Source organism: Hetaerina americana, unplaced genomic scaffold (genome assembly GCF_022747635.1).
Source record: "Hetaerina americana unplaced genomic scaffold, ioHetAmer1.1.p SCAF_1, whole genome shotgun sequence".
In the NCBI taxonomy this organism is placed as follows: Eukaryota; Metazoa; Arthropoda; class Insecta; order Odonata; family Calopterygidae; genus Hetaerina; species Hetaerina americana.
In genome coordinates, this window is record NW_027286069.1 from 22,675,962 (window position 1) to 22,693,009 (window position 17,048).

At 39.8% G+C, this 17,048-nt stretch overlaps 1 protein-coding gene and 1 non-coding gene across 2 annotated transcripts in view; one reads left to right on the forward strand and one right to left on the reverse strand.

Moving 5' to 3' along the window:
- The window catches only part of LOC139689250 (annexin B10-like), a 148,131-nt gene extending 132,134 nt beyond the window's left edge, over positions 1-15,997 (reverse strand). The window contains exon 1 of the mRNA XM_071586312.1: positions 15,779-15,997. Within this exon, the coding sequence (XP_071442413.1) occupies positions 15,779-15,793 (15 nt within the window). The 5' untranslated portion in view covers positions 15,794-15,997. The remainder of the gene's footprint in view (positions 1-15,778) is intronic.
- Positions 12,993-13,068, forward strand: TRNAA-GGC (transfer RNA alanine (anticodon GGC)). The gene has a single exon. It is a non-coding gene; the product is annotated as a tRNA-Ala (tRNA).
- Positions 15,998-17,048: the final 1,051 nt, after the last annotated feature.

The window sequence follows — 17,048 nt, forward strand, 5'->3', positions numbered from 1 at the left end:
CTGGGCATCAAAAATATTCGGAGGTGTTGTAGCAAAGGCTGATGTTTACTGAAAATACTTGGGTGTAACCACAAAATATCAGAACTACCCTGGCCAAAACACGCTATGCAGTACGCAATAGGTTCGAAGACTGATGAATCAAATTCACAATTCGCAACAAAAAACGTTTCGGAAAAAATTATGACGAGAAAGTGAAGAGCGAACACAGTGGATAGCGCATTTCTCACGAAAAAAAAACAAAACAACGTCGCAATGCGAACATTTGGAATCCATCCCGGACTCGAGAATTTAAAATATTTTCGGGGAGTTTTCTCGGTCCGTGAAGACACTTAAGATTTTTAAAATTTAAGCGCCACAGTGAAATTATCACATTACCTGGGATTTGAATGTTTCCGGGAACTCTGGGAAAAGGCTTTACAGCCGGATCGATAAAAATTTATCATAGCTAGAGTGATATTACCTTAGTACGACACCGAAAAAAATCTTATACATTGGTGCGCTGTCGGACAGATAGATTCAAGTATTTTCCTCGTGCCATCGTTTACAAAAGTCTGTGAACGGACATCAGAGTGGCAAGAATAGGGTAAATTTGAAATTGGTCATTTTGTTGGTATCCAATGTCTGAAACACAATTGGGAATGCTGCAGTTTTACCTCACTCCTAGAACTTGCATTGACTGACTTGTCAGCCATTGACTGTCAACATAACCAAATTTTTCACCTTTCAACATTTATTATCGCGTACATGAGCGCCTACGGACTGCAAATCACAGTGCAATTCACAACCAGAACGCAGAACGTGCCCACACATGACATACCTCTTCCAAACAAATTCGTTACTTTAATTTTCATGATCGGTGACTTTAAGTATATTTCCATCGATAAAAGAATTGTGACGGTGGGTAAAATAGAAAAATAATTTTGTATAGAACGTAAACGAAGCCATTTGATGTCCTATACAGTCCACCATAAAATTTTTCTTCAAAATGTAAGTTCCCATACACCCTCTTTCGTTATACAGTACGTCCTCCATTCTACATCTGGAAGTAATTTAAACCGAGTGTTTCCTTACATTTTAAAGTAAGACCGGTTGAAAAATATTTCCAAGCCTTTCTCGCACATGGGAAACTTTTGAAGGGTTTTAATCTAATTTGGTCCATCGTTGGCACAACCTCACGGCACTGAGTACTTCTCCAGTAAGATTCAGTGTGAATAAAACGGGGGTGTGAATCCAGAGAGGAATCAGCTCATCCGATAATTAGATTCGGGTGTTTCATATGAAATATTTACCTGGATAATCATTTTCCAAACCATTCGGTTCCAACGATAATATCAAGGCTGTATTGGGAAATTATTTTTCATTCATCGCATGATATCATTCTTGTTATAGTACTATATATAATTTTTTCGTATTATTTTATGATGGCGAAGTATATTACGAAATAAGGTAATAGTAAATTTTAAATTAGGCAATAGAAACTCCTAAAATGACTACTAGACCATGAAAAACTATAATCAATAATCACTTAATTGCTTAACTAATTATAACAAAACATGATTGGTCATTCTATTTCCATTAATTGGAAATGTTCATGTCATATAATTGCTTAATTTAAGTGAAAAAACTGATATATAAACATCTAAAAAAAAGGTCTCTTAAAATCAATTGTTTTGATGATTCATTTTTATGTCCAAAGTATATTCTCACATAAGTTCCTTTTATTGTGTATTACGTCTATTGTATAAATGTGATTTGAAAACTATAAATCTATTGGATTCTAAATAAACATTTGATTAGTCATTGTTTTTATTTTAATTATTTCAATGTTCCTCATTTGTTTATTTCGTTTTATGATTTTTGATTGTTATTTTAAAGCTATCGGTTTGGGGAGCGTTGAGTATACATACGTCTATGGATACAAGGGGGCGTTGGCTCAAAACAGTTTGGGGAACCCTGCGCTAATGTATGCATGTCGTGGTTGGGGCAATCTACCTGATCCCCTCCTATGGACTGCGCAGTAGAAATTATTAAAACTTATTATCTACTTGTTCTTCAACGTAATCAACCTATAGGGTTTGTGGGTAGTATGTTACATCTCCTTGTGAAGAGATTACTCTTCTCAATGCCATTTTCTTCATATCCACGGGCGAAAAATCTTCGTTTTTAAGCCATCTATAACTTTGATTCGGAGTCTTTCAAATCTTCATCTGCATGTCGTTCAACAAAGCAAAGATATTACAGCGCACTATAACTTTGTTTTGTTTTCATATTAATTTTGTTTGTCCAGCAACGCAGTTTATGTCATTTATTGTTGTTGATAAAAACAAAGAATCAATTAACTTTTGAGTGCCGTAATGTCATTGGGAAACCGATAGAAGTGAAACAGAAGGAATTATTGTTAGTAAAGGCCCTGTAAAATATTTATTGTGGCAATCTCTCGCGACAATGAGTGCAGGTGAATAGGGCAATACACCAATACGAGGGCTGTGTGACCCCAAATGAGTACTTTCATTAGCCGAGGTAAAACAATAAGGCATACCAAATGTGTAAATTTTGATGCAATTTATTCGCTGTCGGCAGTTTGTCTTTCGAAATCAAATTTTCATGCATCTTGTTTCATGAAGGTAAAAACCAATTATTCAAAGTCGTAATTAATTTCCCGAAACTTGCCCGTCAGTTTCGGATGGCCGATTTAACCCACCGATACGATTGCCTTAATTAAACGAGTTCGTCAAACCCCAGAGAAAAGTTAATTCTCTAAAATCTTCGATTCAACTCCTCGACCTTAATTACTTTCATGCTTCGTCGACCCCAGTGGCATCGACCTCCACGTGTAATGAAGTAAGGGAATAATTTATTTTAGCCACGTCGGGAATATGTTCCATGGTCTCTGTAAGTCTCCCGAGTTTTTCCTTATTTTAGATGTGATGAAGAGAATAAAAAAAGAGGTATTTTGAACGGTTGGTGATCAGAGAGGGGGAAACTCAGAGGAAGAAGAGGAGAAAGGAAATTGATAGGAAACATCCTGAGGCAAATTTCCAATGTGGACAGTGTCGCATCACGCACGACTACGAATACCTGGGACATTCTTTGTACGGTATTTCGTCACAACATCTTGTTCCTTTAAAAGCCCCAAAATTTCAGATTTTAAGAGGACGCCTCGATAGCTTAACTGGCTAAAGCACTCAGACCGGATATTGAGGGAACTGGGTTCGAATCCCGGTCAAGGCGAATGATTATTACTCTCTGAAATTGTTGCATATCCTGAGGCAAGACTTACTGAAGACCATCAACTGAATAAAACTTAAAATAGAAGAAACATTACGAATGAATGCGATTGGATGAACAATCAGAAGGAGTCATGGAAAAAGTCGATAAATGGAGCTTTGAGGGACTGAAGAGATTTGCAGGAACCGGGATATAGATTGGAATATTTAGGAGTCGTTTAGGAGCATTTATAAGTCGTAATGATGATAAAGTTTATCCCTTTTAAGGTTTCCAGGTATTACTTCAAAATGGGTGAGAAATTATGAAGTCTTAAGTGGTTTAATTGAGCGATTGTTCCTAGGAGAGCAATTTGTAACTTATTTTTTTGGACGCGAATCCCTTAAAAAAAACATTCCTGTGAGCATACTGACCCCAGAACATTCTTGTACATTATTTTCCCACGCCATTTACCGATTGATTTAGGAGTATAAATTTCTAAGGCGTAGAAAGGAGGAGGGCGAAGTTATTTTCGATTGGAAATGCTAGTGATTTCCACCAATCTGAAGTAATCAACCCTAAAAAGGTTAGGGGTGGTCTCTTTCGAACTGAGTGCTAAGGCGCGTGCAAGTAACACATTCCGTTTAAATTGGGAGCCATTTCCTTTCCTGTGACCCCATTCGATTGCCCATGAAATTCTAGCAACACAGAAAATAGTATTGCTTGATTTTCGGATTGGATTGTCGGGAGACACCACGTGGGATTCGAACCATGGAATTCCGTCACGTCAGTGTCCTAACGCTCTTCCCCTCTAGACTACCACACCCAAGCTAGCACACTCATAGGCCTAACTGTCGATTAGAAGTAGGCACTCGGACAGTTACTCATAAATATCAAGTCTCGTGTGGGCTATTTGGTTTATCCCTAATCATTTCTTTTTTCAGTTCTTCGGCTGTCCTGTACTTTCCTTCCTGCAGTCTGCCCTCTGACCTTCTCGACCAACATCCTCACTACTGTCACGGTCTTTTAAATCCCACCAACTCTCGAAGCTACAGATCCATTGCTCCGGAAATGACATCTAACCTCTCGTGAAACAAAACAGTGTTATTTCAGTTATGAAAAATCATGCGAAAACGTGTTCGACTCCGGATTGGAGATATGAGGAAGGGGGAGGGGGGGAGCGAATTGAAACCCTTTCACCCTTTCCCTAACCCCGTGTAGTTGGATCCACCTCTGATGACGGCAGATATATACAGGTGTATGTTAAGTGGTTTAATTGAAAGAGCGGAGTCATTTTGCGCCAGAAGTCATTTGGGTCGTTATTGAGGTGTGAGCATATAGGGAAAGGTGGGATTTCGAGTAAAAGGTAAAACAAGGCGGTGGGGGGGGGAGGGGTTTTGATGTGAAATGTGAAGGCAGCCAGGGACGTCATTAGCCTAATCATCTTAAGCTTTTCTCTGTTAAGTGAGCAGGGTCACTGATAATTGAAAAAGTTTTTCATGGTAGAAGAATAACAGAAAGTTCGCTCTCTATAAGGTTATAGTAGTGGTATTAGGATTATCATTCTGCACATATACTACCTTGATCAAAAATTTCCCGGAATTTATTCAGAAAATTAAAAATACAAGTTTATTCATCTAAATCTATATTGTCCCCTTCAAAGTAATCCCCATCGACTGCAACACACTTATGCCAGCGCTTGATCCAATCCTCGAAACATTTTTTATATTCGGTTTTCGGTATGTCCATCAGTGCTTCCTGCGATTTTTCCATTACTTCCTCTCGGCTGCTAAAACGCGTTCCCCGTAATGGTTTTTTAACTCGATTGAACAGAAAGAAGTCACAGGGAGCCAAATCAGGTGAATTCGGTGGCTGTTGGATGGTATTTGTTGCATTTTTCGTCAAAAAATTACGAATAATGATAGCACTGTGCGACGGTGCGTTATCATGGTGCAAAATCCACGAGTTTTCTGCCCACATTTCTGGTCTCTTTCGGCGAATTGCTTCACGCAAACGTCTCATAACGCCCAAATAATACTCTTTGTTTACTGTCTGGCCTTCTGGCAAAAATTCATGATACACTACACCGTTGTAATCCATGAAAACCGTCAGCATTGCCTTCTTTTTTGACTGAAAACGACGTGGTTTTTTTGGTCTCGGCTCATTTGGTGAACGCCATTCACTTGCCTGATGTCTGGATTGCGTGTCGTACTCATAAACCCACGTCTCGTCTCCAGTAATGATCCTTTTGATGAATGTGGGATCGGATTCAGCCTCGCAAATCATGTCTTTTGAGACGTCAACACGGTCTCTTTTTTGCATGAAATTGAGGTCTTTTGGAACCAACTTTGCTGCTACACGACGGAAACCCAAATCATTAACCACAATGTCTTGGGCGGATCCATAGGCAATGTTCAAGTCCTCCGCTATTTCTCTGATGGTTAATTTGCGGTTATTGACCAACATTTCTTTTACTTTATCAATTTTTTCACCGACTTTCGATGTCGATGGTCTGCCACTGCGTTCATCATCTTCGATTGACTCACGACCACTTCTGAACCGCTCGTGCCACTGGTAAACGACCGTTTTTTTAGAGAATCGTTGCCGAAACACTTTTCCAACATTTCCAACGTCCGTGCGCCACTAAATCCGTTTTTTACGCAAAATTTAATACAAGTTCGTTGTTGCAAATTTAAATCCATTTCTGCAATTGTAAAAAATCGCCAACACACACAGAGATAGATGTACTCTTGGCTACGTAACTTTTGCAAATGTCAAGTTATGACACTAAGATTTAAAGGGAATATCAACAACAGATGTACCAATTTAACAAAAAAAACAGAACTCAAATCGGAACGATGGGAGCGCCACACGGTGGTTATTCCGGGAACTTTTTGATCAAGGTAGTACATGTGGGGGTCGCGGTGGCTCAGGGTTAGAGCGTTGGACTACTGGCAGGGAAAAGGGCCCGGGTTCGCCTCTCTGGGGTCTGAACACCCTCAGCTCCACCCAAGCTTTATGCTTTTTCGGGTACCTGGTTTTCCTGGGAAACCATAGCCGGAGCAGGAAAAGAACTATTTATATATATATATATATATATATATATATATATATATATATATATATATATATTATATATATATTATATAATTATTATAATAAGATAATCCACCGGTTAAGGTAGGTTTTGGATGGACGCAGCTACTAAATAAAACATTTTGTGGCTCCTAACAAAACACAAAATCCAACATCCTACTTTACGTCAGGTCCCTCTTCATCTCTGAGTACTTTCTTCCTCCCTTCATCCCGTCCAACATCCCTATCCTGCTCCTTCCCTATCCTCGTTTGCCTAACATTCTCCCCTCGATTACAGTCTTCAACATCCCACAGCCGGTAAATATCCCCTTCATCCATTTTTCCTGCCTCCATAGGCTTTCTCCCAACAAACACCTCTCTTCGCCCACCATACCAAGTACTTCCTCATTCGTTTTCTTCTCTATCCATTTCACCTTCTCCATTCTTCTCCATACCCACATTTCAAAAGCCTCCAGTCTACGCCTATCCTCCTGCTTCTATGACCACGTTTCCGCGCCGTACATAGCTACGCTCCATATCAAAGTTTTTACGAGTCTTTTCTTAACATCTTTACTCAACTTCCCCGTCTTCAACTCCCTCCTCCTTGTGAAAGCCTCTTTGCCTGGCGCAATTCTTCTCCTTACGTCCCTACTACTTTGACCGTGTTGGTCCAAAACACTTCCGAGATACGAAAACTGTTCTACCTGCTCTAGTTGTTGCCCTCCTATTTTAATGTTTAGCTTAGCCTTTTTCTTTCTGGAAAATCGCATAACCTTTGTTTTATTAATATTGATTTTCATCCCATACATGTCGCACTGAATTTCCAATTCACTCAGCAATGCTTGCAATAATGTATGTGTGTGTATATATATATATATATATATATATATATATATATATATATATATATATATATATATATATATATATATATATATAAATATATATATATATATCTTTAAAGTAAGTTTTGGCTGGGCACAGATGGTTCAACATTTCTTTTCCTCTCCTTAAAAAACACAACCTGACACCCTGCACTACAATAAACCCTTCTTCAATACATCCTCCATTTATTCATTATGTCTAATATATTCTCCAAAACAGCGTTTACTGCCATTATATAAACACACTTTAAAGTCATTTTTAGTGTATTACATGGCGTGATATTTCCAATTAGAGAGAGAATCAATAAAATAAATGGCACCTCACTAAGCCAAAGACTTAAAAAGGTCCCATTGGCTGACACCAACAATGCGTTCATTGCGAATGCAATATTTCGAATCGCATGTTTTTCCCGCAAGGCGACAAACGGGAGTGGGATTCAGCTGGTTCAAAGTCGGTACACTCCAGACGGAACACCCAGCCGACCCCAGGGCACGGCTCACTCTGGTGCAGGGAACGGAGTGTCAACAGAAGGTTACGTGTGCCCAGCGATTTCCAGCCTAAAACGACGCGCTAATCCGATTACAAAGGTCAAACCAACACACAAATCCGGTCCCCTTGTCACATACATACATGCACGGTCCCGTCGTGCCACTCACGAAATTGACGTTTTGTTTGAGTACTACCGCCCCACGTGTGCTCTCCTCGATTGTATATGGATGGGAGAGGGGGGGAGGGTGGTACTATAACAAAAGAGTATCGAAAAAAAACCCCTCTCTCCTCACCCTCTCAGCATGTCAGGTACAATTTCGTTTGTTCTCCATTCTGTCCATTTTACCTTTTCAATCACTCTCCATTCCCACATCGAATGAGACTCCAATTTACCTGCACCATATTACTCCGGCGAAATAGTTTCCAAAACCAACCACGCTGCATATCATAGTTGTCGCTGATATTTCTTCAAGCAATGTACCTGTCTTCAATTCCCTTCCCTCTTGTGTAAACCCCTTTGCCTGACACAATTCTTATTCTTACGTCCCTACTACTAAGGTAATCTTCATTCAAAATACTTCCGATGAATACTTCTATGAACTGTCCCATAACTACTCCAGCTTATGCCCTCAGATTTTGTAAGTTTAATAGAAGTCTTCCTATTTCTCGAAATAAAACTTATAACTTTCGTGTACTGAGGAGTTTAAAAAGTAAAACGCATAAAATAAGAATATATTTTTTACGGTTTTTTGACGCATGTACATTCTTTGTACTTATTTCCTTGATCCTTTACACATTTTATAAAGGTTCAATCTTGAGATAATTGTATTTTTTTCACTCAAATAAAAAAGTCAATCACTCGTTTCTCCTGTGCCAAAAAATATAAATTAATTTTTCTTTAGCATTCGAGAAATTTCACTTAAGCACCCAATACAAAAAATGAAAACCGTAAATTCTGTTCACTTGAGCCCTTTATTGAAATCGCCTTTTTTACATCTTTGGATTAAATGATCTTAGATGTACTGAAACTTGCCTAAAGTTAAAAAAAGTCATCAAAAAGAGGCTTCCACGCTTTTATTTTCGAATTAAGAATGTTACCTGAAACGTGATAAATCCTTTCATGGCTAAAGGGCAGATACCTCCTAGAATACGCCCATGTCTATCACTAGGACTTCCGTCATGGTTTTTCGTTCCGATACGAGTGTACGAGCGTCAAAATCGATCCCTTGAAAAAGATGAAGAGAGAGAGCGTGCACGAACCCCGTGGTATGAGTATAGGGGTGTGTTTGAGGGGGCGGGAGGGTGGCAGGGTGTGTCAGCTACAGGTCAATGCCGAAACGGCATGCGACGAAGGAAGACGGGGGCGGGAAGGGGATAAGGCGGGAAGGGAGTGCGTGAGACGCCCTGAATTTTTGGAGCCCACTTAAAATCACCGCAAAAGAGAGAGTGAGATGGATTTGAGGGAAGTGAAAGTTTCGATCGAGTGGAGCGAAACGTCTGACGGGAGACCGCGTTGGTGAACGTTTCAGGGCATGCATATACCTACGGGGGATTATTTCTCAGTCGGGGAATTATGTTTTAGAGTTTCGTATGGTCTGTATAAGACGAACAAAAATGTATGTGCCCACCTGGGGGGGGGGGGAGTTGAGGGGCGATGAAGAATATCCAGCCCCCCCCGCCCTGTCCGCTATGTATATATAATATATTTATATATATATATATATATATATATAGAGCATACTTCATAACTCTGTATCACGTTCTACTTATTGCAGTATTACCAATAGAAATATTTATGAGAAAAAGCAAAAAATAATGTACTTTCAGCTTATGAAACTAGGTGAAGATTTCTGGCAAAATTGCAATGTAATATGCGCAATGGATTGCTCTTCTAGCACATGTCTCTATCACAGATATAAGCTTAAATATCACATATTTATAGAAAGTCAGCTTATTGTTTCGGTGTTACTCCAATGTGAATTTAAACCGTATTCTTTCGATGCAGGGTTAACCTGTGCGACAACTTTATAATTTTTATTATTATCATCAAGAGTGCAAATTTACGATTACAGAAAATAATTTTGAATATTTCTTTTGCAAATAATAATGTCCCCTGCCATTCACTTTGTAAAAACCTTTTAAATAAAGAAAAATAAACAGAATTAGGACATTGGCCTTACCTCACGGCCGAAATTTGTTACGAGATTTTCATTTGTACTCGACTCTATTTGTAGAGTGCGACACTTGAGCTACGACGGTAAAGCAAAAGGCAGTGTAGATTCACGTTGGGTTGGTACTTACGTCCGTAGTGTAACCTGGGTACTCCCGCCACAAAAAGAAGAGAGTGGGAAAAAGGGTGGGTGGGAGAGTGAGAGAGAGGGGAGGAGACCGGCTGGTGAGGGGGCGCACGCATTCCCACAAGGTGCCCACGATCCGAAGCCGGAGGGAGAGGAGAAGAGGGGGATTGGGGGGGGGGGGGTCAACGGAGGTCAAGGTCCACTGCCAAGCACCACAAACCACCACCGTCGCGGGTGAAACACACGTGATGCCACATTCCACGGTCGAAACTTGGAAATGACTTTGCATATGCAAGCAGCCTGGATTGTAGTAACCCATTATCTATTCCCTCTCACCTCATTTTCGCTTTACCGTTGAACCTTTACCCGCATGCGTAAAACACTAGTTGAAACCAGGGTTTGGCACAGGCTTCACGGCATCGAGAAATAACTAGGATGCTGGTGCCAACCTAATGCAAAGAGCTTCGGTCTATCTTCAGACTTCTAAGCACAGAGACTTTCAACATCAGCTCCGTTAACGGCATCAACTTTCAGTTCTGCTTCATTAACTTTAAATAACTTTTCACTTCTTATATGATAGATAAATTATCAAATCAACCAACACAGTTTTACCGAATAAAATCCTCAAAAGCTTCATTATTTGAGCGTTACGTAAACAATCCTTGACAACCATTGTTTCGCACCGAATGACGAAAGCACGCCCGGCGTTATACTCGTACAATAAATTTTTGATGGCATCTTTCAATTTGTTTTCATGGCAAGAAAGGAACTAGAGTTCAAGGGGACATTGGCAGCGTAGGCAATATATTGGACTGGACGTTGAGGTTAAGGACCGCCGTATCTATTTATTCAATGGCTTCCTCAATCGTTGAGTCAGTCAAGAGGCAGGCTAGCGACGATTCTGCTAAGAATTTTTCTACCTAAAGGACCTCTTCCGTAGAATATAAGCTCGCCATTGAGCGTTAGCATGCAAACTACGGTCTATCATGATATTTCTTTTCGCAAAGGAAAATAGCCCTGACATTAACAAACCTATACACAAACAATCAATTATCTGGATGAAATCGTCAAACCTAAATTTTTTTATTAATTTTCAATTTCGAACACGCAAACGAGGAGAACCAAAGAGTTTTCTTATTAGATGTATATATGTATATTCTTAAGTTTTCTTATTATATGTATGTGTATGATAGGGACGTTGAGTAAGAATGCTTAGAAAAGACTCGTAGAAACTTCGATTTGGAGCGTAGCTATCTACGGCGCGTAAACGTGGTCATTGAAGAAGAAGGATAGACGTAGATTAGAGGCTTTTGAAATGTGGGTGTGGAGAAGAATGGAGAAGGGTGAAATAGACAGAGAAGAAAACAAATGCGGAAGTACTTGGTATGGTGGGCGAATAGAGGGGTTTGTTGGGAGAAATCCGATGGAGGCAGGAAAAGTGGATGAAGGGCGTATTGATCGGTAGTAGTATGTTGAAGACTGTAATAGAGGGGAGAATGTTAGGCAAACGGGGAAAGGGAAGGAACAGGATAGGGATGTTGGACGGGATGAAGGGAGGAAGAAAGTACTCAGAGATGAAGAGGGACCTGACGTAAAGTAGGATGTTGGATTTTGTGTTTTGTTAGGAGCCACAAAATGTTTTATTTAGTAGCTGCGTCCCATCCAAAACCTACCTTAACCGGTGGATTACCTTATTATAATAATTATATAATATAGTATATATATAATATATATATATATATCATAAATACATATAAAAAATATATATATATATCATAAAATACATGTAAATATCTAGATATATGTATTATATATACATATATTATATATATAGATATAGAGTATGGGGAACGGAACCCTGTAATCTCCGGGATATTCGAACCCTTCTCCTCGAGGTGTAAAGCCAGTACAGGAGCCACCTCACCATTCCGATCCACCATTCACTTCTATCAGAGTCAACCGAGCTAATTGTTAGATAATCCAAAATTGTTTAAGCATTATCCATTGTTAAAAGGCGGAAGCAAATTGCATTCACAATTTATGACGGCTGAATGACTGTTACAACTCGATACGGGCGTAAAATTTTCCATTCTGAATGCAAAAAAATGTGACCGATTATGTAATTAATGAGAATGACCGCTATGTTTGGACCGCTATTTCCGGAAGCGTGAGATGAAATCATCCCTTTCACCATGGAATGCATCATCTTCCATCGTCCTAGGAAATTTCTAAAAATACACGGCGGACATAATATGGCTCCCAAATCCTCCAGCTGAGGGGAAAAAGAGGTATCCTTTTCGGACTATGACGGCAGAATTGACCAGGAAAAGGGGCTGAAAGTAGGGGCTAGAACTCTTAGGGTAGCTCGCTCACGTTTGATTCTTCAAGGATGATGCTGTCACAGTCACGTCAAATGAAAGGATTGTCCTTCGACGAAAATAATTAAGATGATTCACATCCACTAAGATACCGCGAAGCATGAATGGAAGGATTACGATAAATTTCTCACGACACGATAAAACCGAACAACGCCGTTGGACGCAATTGCAAGCCCTATTCTAAAAAAAACCTTAACTCTAAAATACTTTAAGTGACTTAAGTGTAACGTGACTATGTAAATAATACGAATATCTACAATTCTATCAGCACGTGCGGATTTGACGAATACCTTGGAAAGACGAGTCGCTGTAATTCGCATTAACAACAAGCACGCACACACGGGAAATACCTCATTTCAAATCCTAAGGTTTTTAGCTTTCTTCGCACAGTTTCTAAACCTCAATCTAGTATATATATATAAATATATATATATATATATATATATATATATATATATATATATATATATATATATATACACACACACACACGAAACGCACTGTTCTTATCCTATATGATGTTGTATGATTCCTTTACTACTATCCTTTCCTCTGTGTGTCTTGTCTATTTCTCCTGTGGTGGGTGAAACAGCTCCATAACGCCACCTCTTGGCCAAAGAATCGGGTTGCATAAAGCATCGCAGATCTCAGTGTAAATAACGTTTCCTGGATAGCTCAAGTGGTTAAGAGCCTCCGCCCGGCAAGTGGAAGGATCCGGAGTTCAAATCCCGGTCTAGGAAATATTTATGCATTCGTGATCTGCTTGGTTCCGCCTTCCCCACCTCTCCTGTGTTCGTCCTTTGTGTGTGTTCCTATCCCTTTTCCTTATATCTGTTTCTATATAAATGAGTATTTCTTCGCCGTTTGGCGGGATTTCGTGTTTGAATACATATATATATATATATATATATATATATATATATATATATATATATATATAAATGTATATGTATATATATATAAATTTATATACATTTTTTATATTTATTTGTGCGTCACCGAAGAGCGTTCAATTTCGAAGTATTATATATATATATATATATATATATATATATATTGTATCTTACATAATTTCATCTCGTACTGAATATGGTATCTTCCGCACCACTACTTTCATTTTGTTTTCTCCAAAAAATAAAAAAAAGAATAACCCAAATTTCGCTGATCATTAAAATGAAGGAGGTATTTATGATCAGGATGATGGATTGAGTTGCTCGCGAAACAAGCTTTAATTCTATCCTCTTTGAGCCCGAACTAATCATTTATGTACACACGCTTCTCATTCCAATCGAATGATTCATACCGAGGGGATCGCATATCGTGGTCTGACGAAAAAAAAATGAATAACGCCTAGCGAACTATACTTTTGACTGTCGGTATAACCGGGCACGTTATGTCACGCCTTAAGATTCCATTGTTGTCGATTCGGACAGTATCAGCTTTGGATATCATGACGAAGCATCACGCGTGGAAGGAATGGAATTTTTTAACGGACAGCGTATTTATTTCCCGTCTCCATAAATGCAGTGGAGGCGCGGGCGTCATCAAAGGAGGCGCCCCTCGTTAAAACCCCCAGCAATTACGAACGATGCGTCCGGTCAGTTAGCGTGCCTCAGCGCCAGGGAATGGAGACGTGTGCTTCCTCCTCAGTCACATTCGTTAACTTTTAGACAAATTTAGACTACCAAAACGGAACGGAATCTCCCGATTCTTCAATAATCTTCTCTCGATTGGATTAATTTTATTCATTCCAGATGACCACACGTACGCATGAAATAGCAGCGGGAAATTAAAACCAGTGAACTAATAAATTAAGATTAGCCCGACATGAATGGACGCGCACGTGGCTCAAATATTAGTATAACAATACATTTTCATCAGGTAAAATTCACTATTGTCAAAGGGAAAACATTAGTCGAAATCAAAAAAAGAACGATATTTTCCACCACCAATCTATTTCTTGTTTGTTTTTCTAAATTTCTTCATCATCAAAGTGATTATCTTCACGTATAAAACCGCAGGAGCGATTTTATTGATTTTTAATTTCAACTGGTAAATCTAACGGTCAGCATAGGAAAAGTTAAGAATTGACGACATGGATATTTCGCTTAGTTGTCCAACTTAAAAGATTAGAAAAGATTTAGACATTTCAGGCTCAAAAAATAAGCAAGCACCCCCCCCCCCCCTCCCCACTCAAAGGAGGCGTAAGTGAACTTCGGGCATTTTCAACAAATTGACTAGCGTAATGTACACATCGACTCTACAGGTGCGAGTATTGGTCATTTTCAATATCAGCACGTGGCCTTCATTCATTTGAATAAACTGTGGTCACAGTCAGAAATATATAATTCAGCTAAAAGATACGCATGCATTACAGGTTACGAATTAGAATGGAATTCAAAAGAATAATCAGAAGTTATGTAGCCATCGATGAATTTCATGCACATTCATACTCAATAAATTAATTTCAATCAGTCGTCTCGAAAATGAATCGCTCTGTTTTAGGATTAGCTGGTCAAATTTTTCAATTCTGCAATAACGTTATATCCAGATAAGCCGAATAGAAAAACTCTACCATAATTTTAATGCAAACAAATATTGTTACCTGGACTAGCGTGTTATAAAATATTACCACTTGGAATCAGAGCATACAGACGTCTGGAGCTATAAAAATTATTCAAATTAAAATTCCCACCAGAAAACTTATGTGCGTGACACAAGGTAAATGGATTAGAACATATCTCGCACTAAATTCACAAAATGAAAATTCAAAATGAAATGACAACAATTGCCGACTTTACCGCACCAAGTACAACTTTTAAGTATTTATGAAAAGATTTGTTTCGCTGGTTTATTTACCTTTTTTCAATTATTTGTGATCTCAAATTAACACCACACTGGCAGAACGCACTTTTAAGTCAATTGCTGATTTATTCACCACAGAATTCTATCGGGGTCCAAATTTCAAACCGCTTTCTCGGTAAATGAAATTGTTGACGGTAAACTTCACCCTTGGCAACCACAACACAAATACTGAAAACAATATTAGTATGTGCTCTAACCTTTCCGCGTTGAATTCACGAAGACCGCAATAGACAGTGAAATTTGCGTGCAAGATTGTTTTTTTCTAACATCGCTGAAGACTAATGTAAACTTCCCCGCCGAAAGACATTGCATTTGAACATTGACGCTGCAGAAAGTTTTTGGGAAAAAAACAGTATGGGAACATATCAACGAGACTCGATTGGGTCAAATAAGAAATCAGATAGTGCGCCCACGAACGTGAAAAAAGTCCCAAAGGGGGTCAAAAAGCCGCCCGGGTTTTGCTTGGCACAAGGAAGCGGTCCATCGATTTTTCCCATGCTTCTCCCGCGTCCCCTCTCCCTTCATCCAAGATTGAAGGAGCAGCAACCATGGCGATGCGTGTCGCCGAACGCAATTTTTACTCACCACATACTCGTCCATGTCGAAGAGGAGATAAAAGTTGACTGACAACAACACCACGGGAATACGAGAGAGACGTGCTCGCACTGGAGATCTGCTCTGTCCTCGCAAGAATGTCCGCCGGAACTCCTTCACGAAGACGTTCGTAGCCGAAAGACCTTTTTCGTCTTAACTGAGGAACGCGCGAGATATGAAGGAGGAAGAGAGAGAGAGAGCGAGTGAGGAGACAGACACACACACCGTGGGTGGGTGGGAAGGAGGGAGGAATTTCAACGTCGGGTACGAACGCTATAGCGTCACGTGACCCCCAACGACGTAATACGGGAAGGAGGGGAGGTGACGTCACCGAATCGCCGCGATTCTCTACGGGGATTGGTCGGCCGAGGGACCGGGGGGCGTGGTCCGGGAAGTGACGGCACGGGTTGCAATTCCCTCAGCAGCAGGGAGCGGTCGCCGGTGTCACTATTCCAGCTCAAAAATATTTCAAACATGACCTGTCGAGTCCGTGATCGCACTTGATTTCTCTAGAAAATGTCCTTCTCTTTCTTCCACTAAACCAAGACGCTGTCATGTCTAAATTTAAGACGGACAAATACTTCACAGGCATGGAATACCATCGTAAAAATTAATCAAATGCTTGGCGAGTCGACTTCAGGACAGACTTGTCAACAGGTTCCTGTACAATTAGATTCCTGAAGACCCGACCAATGCAGTCCGGGCGGTTTGATTTTGTGGATACCATATTTATGATGGAAAACTAGATAAATCCTCCCACATCTTTTTCATAATTTAATAAAAATACCATGAACACAGTAATCAACCCGAAGGTCGGTTTGGTAGGTGATGGCAGAGTTCACCCAGTACTAAGCCCTATACGGCGTGTGAAAATTCACACATCAGGGTAGGGGGCCAGTTCCTTTCCCTGTGCCGGTTATGGTTTCCCAGGAAGATCTGGTACCTGAAAAATCACATGACTTGGGTAGAGCTACAGGTGCCCTGAGTGCCTTGCCCGGGACTCGAACCAGAGATCCTCAGGTCAGTAGCCCAACACTCTACCCCCTGGACTACCGTGTAATATAATTTCAAATATCTGCAGATTAAAAGGAGCATAAAGTGAGCTATAACCATGCTGAAAAGTCACTCTGAGCTCATGATGACTAAAGTAATTCAAACTAAGCTCTCGCACAAATTGGCTTAATAGTTTAAAACTTTCCATCTGGAATGAAAGGGTGAGACATTTACAGAGTTAACAAGGAAGTTCTGAGGCCTCACGATT